This window comes from Solanum pennellii, chromosome 9 (genome assembly GCF_001406875.1).
Source record: "Solanum pennellii chromosome 9, SPENNV200".
NCBI classification, from domain to species: Eukaryota; Viridiplantae; Streptophyta; class Magnoliopsida; order Solanales; family Solanaceae; genus Solanum; species Solanum pennellii.
Window position 1 is genome coordinate 5,201,999 of NC_028645.1, and position 2,423 is coordinate 5,204,421.

Sequence of the window (2,423 nt, forward strand, 5' to 3'; positions counted from 1 at the left end):
GTGATTTTTCTAGCCACTAGATTTGACCAAAATGTTGGTGACATGAGCGCACAAGTCATCTTTATTATTGTATTATTCCTACAAAAATAGGGAAGATGTTCAAACAAGTGGCTAGTTAGTCTAATATAATTTTTAATATTAAAAAATTGAATAGTCAAACAAGAAAAACATTAATGTATATCCCTATTTTTTTTCCTCTATAAAAATAAAAAAACACTATACATCAAGGGAGCCAAAAAAAAATAAATTTGAGAACCAAAGTAGTAAGATGGCAGAAGTGAAGTTGCTTGGTCTAAGTTATAGCCCTTTTAGTCATAGAGTTGAATGGGCTCTAAAGATTAAGGGAGTCAAATATGAATTTATAGAAGAAGATTTACAAAATAAGAGTTCTTTACTTCTTCAATCAAATCCAATTCACAAGAAAATTCCAGTGCTAATTCACAATGGCAAGCCCATTTGTGAGTCTATGGTCATTCTTGAATACATTGATGAGGCATTTGAAGGCCCTTCCATTTTGCATAAAGATCCTTATGATCGAGCTTTAGCGCGTTTTTGGGCTAAATATGTCGATGATAAGGTATATTGCTTTTAACTTATTCCGATTGATTGAAAATTTTGTTTTAGTTACATTATTTTACTTAAATAATGAGTACCATATTTGATAGTTAATTTGGAGGTAAGTTATTTATGTATAAAATTAATAAAATATTTGATTTGTAATTTAGAAATACATAACTAATACATGTATAAGTTATGAAGAAATTTATGTATATTGTATAAGGAAAATGTACAAGTACCCCCTTAACCTATGCACGAAATTTTAGAGACACAGTTATACTATACTAAGGTCCTATTACCCCCTGAACTTATTTTATAAATAATTTTCTACTCCTTTTCGGCCTATATGACACTATCTTATGGGCGCAATGTATGTTGACATTTTTCTTCAAACTAGTGTCACGTAAGCCGAAATGGGATGGAAAATTATTTATAAAATAAGTTCAGGGGTAATAAGACCTTAGTATAGTATAAGTGTGCCTCTGGAATTTCGGGTATAAGTTGAGGAGATACTTCTGCATTATCCTTATTGTATAACTATTTTATGTACATAGATTTTATCATAACTAATTAATGTATTATTAATACCTGCATAACTCTAATTAGCTATCAACAACGAGTCAATGATCCTTATTAAGTTTGTTTGTTGGGCAGGGGTCAGCAGTGTGGAAAAGTTTCTTCTTCAAAGGAGAGGAACAAGAGAAAGCTAAAGAGGAAGCTTATGAGATGTTGAAAATTCTTGATAATGAGTTTAAGGACAAGAAGTACTTTGTTGGTGACAAATTTGGATTTGCTGATATTGCTGCAAATGGTGCAGCACTTTATTTGGGAATTCTTGAAGAAGTATCTGGAATCGTTTTAGCGTCAAGTGAAAAATTTCCAAATTTTTGTGCTTGGAGAGATGAATATTGCATCCAAAATAAGGAATATTTTCCTTCAAGAGATGAATTGCTTATCCGTTATCGAGCCTACATTCAGCCTGTTGATGCTTCAAAATGAGTACACCTCAAGTGAATTTCAAGATTTTGTGTGGCAATAAAAATTGGATTTTTCTAAATTCAATTGAAATATATTAAAGTTCAATGTAATAAGATTTATGTTTAGTTCACTAGTTAATATAATTTTTGGATTCACAAATGAGTAAAAAAAATATTGTTAAGAGAAAGCGAGCTTATTACGCTATTTTATCTGATTTAAAATTTTAAATTATTTATCTTATTCTAATTTGATACAAATTTGAAAAAAATAATAACTTAATTTTATAGTTAAAGCAGAAAGCAAAAAGTTGATCCTTTGAACCCATCTCTACCAACATCATTAATTGAGTAGAATTGGATCAAGATTTTAAATAAGTCTATGATGAATTCAACGGATCTCAAATTATTCATTTCGTGGGACTTATAAGCCCGGCCTTTGTTAATTTGCCACCCTTGTGGCTTGAGTGAGGGTGGGTCGAGGCTGGTCATGAGTCAAAATAATTTAAAATGGAGAAATTAAGCAAGTACTTTATAAATGTAAAATAATTATAAAATTATTAATTTTCTTATATCTGTACCTTTATTAAATAATCACACTATGTACACATGTCACGACCCAAAACGAGCCGCGAGTGGCACCCATACTTATCCTCCTATGTGAGCGAACCAACAAATCTAAACCCCAACGCTTACCAGTATATAAATTTTGAATAACAAAATATAATGCGGAAGACCAAAACTCATTAATATAACCAATTAAATAAACTTCTAAAATATAATACTTATCATCCCCAAAATCTGGAAGTCATCACATCAAGAACATCTATCCTCAAATTTCTAAGTCTAAGAGTAATTAAGAACTAAAATTAGTAAAACGATGGTCCATGT

At 30.5% G+C, this 2,423-nt stretch overlaps 1 protein-coding gene across 1 annotated transcript; it reads left to right on the forward strand.

Moving 5' to 3' along the window:
* Nucleotides 1–216: 216 nt before the first annotated feature.
* LOC107031327 (probable glutathione S-transferase) lies at nt 217–1,695 on the forward strand. The gene is made up of 2 exons (XM_015232652.2): nt 217–577; nt 1,213–1,695. The coding sequence occupies exons 1-2, from the start codon at nt 269–271 to the stop codon at nt 1,555–1,557; spliced, it is 654 nt and encodes a 217-aa protein (XP_015088138.1). The 5' UTR covers nt 217–268; the 3' UTR covers nt 1,558–1,695.
* The last annotated feature ends 728 nt before the right edge of the window (nt 1,696–2,423 follow it).

What these genes read in the sequence shown, in the direction of transcription:
- LOC107031327 (XM_015232652.2), top strand. Translation starts at nt 269, where the DNA reads ATGGCAGAAGTGAAGTTGCTTGGTCTAAGTTATAGCCCTTTTAGTCAT. An exon ending in CTAAATATGTCGATGATAAG is followed by an intron (nt 578 to 1,212) that starts GTATATTGCTTT and finishes TTTGTTGGGCAG; the next exon opens with GGGTCAGCAGTGTGGAAAAG.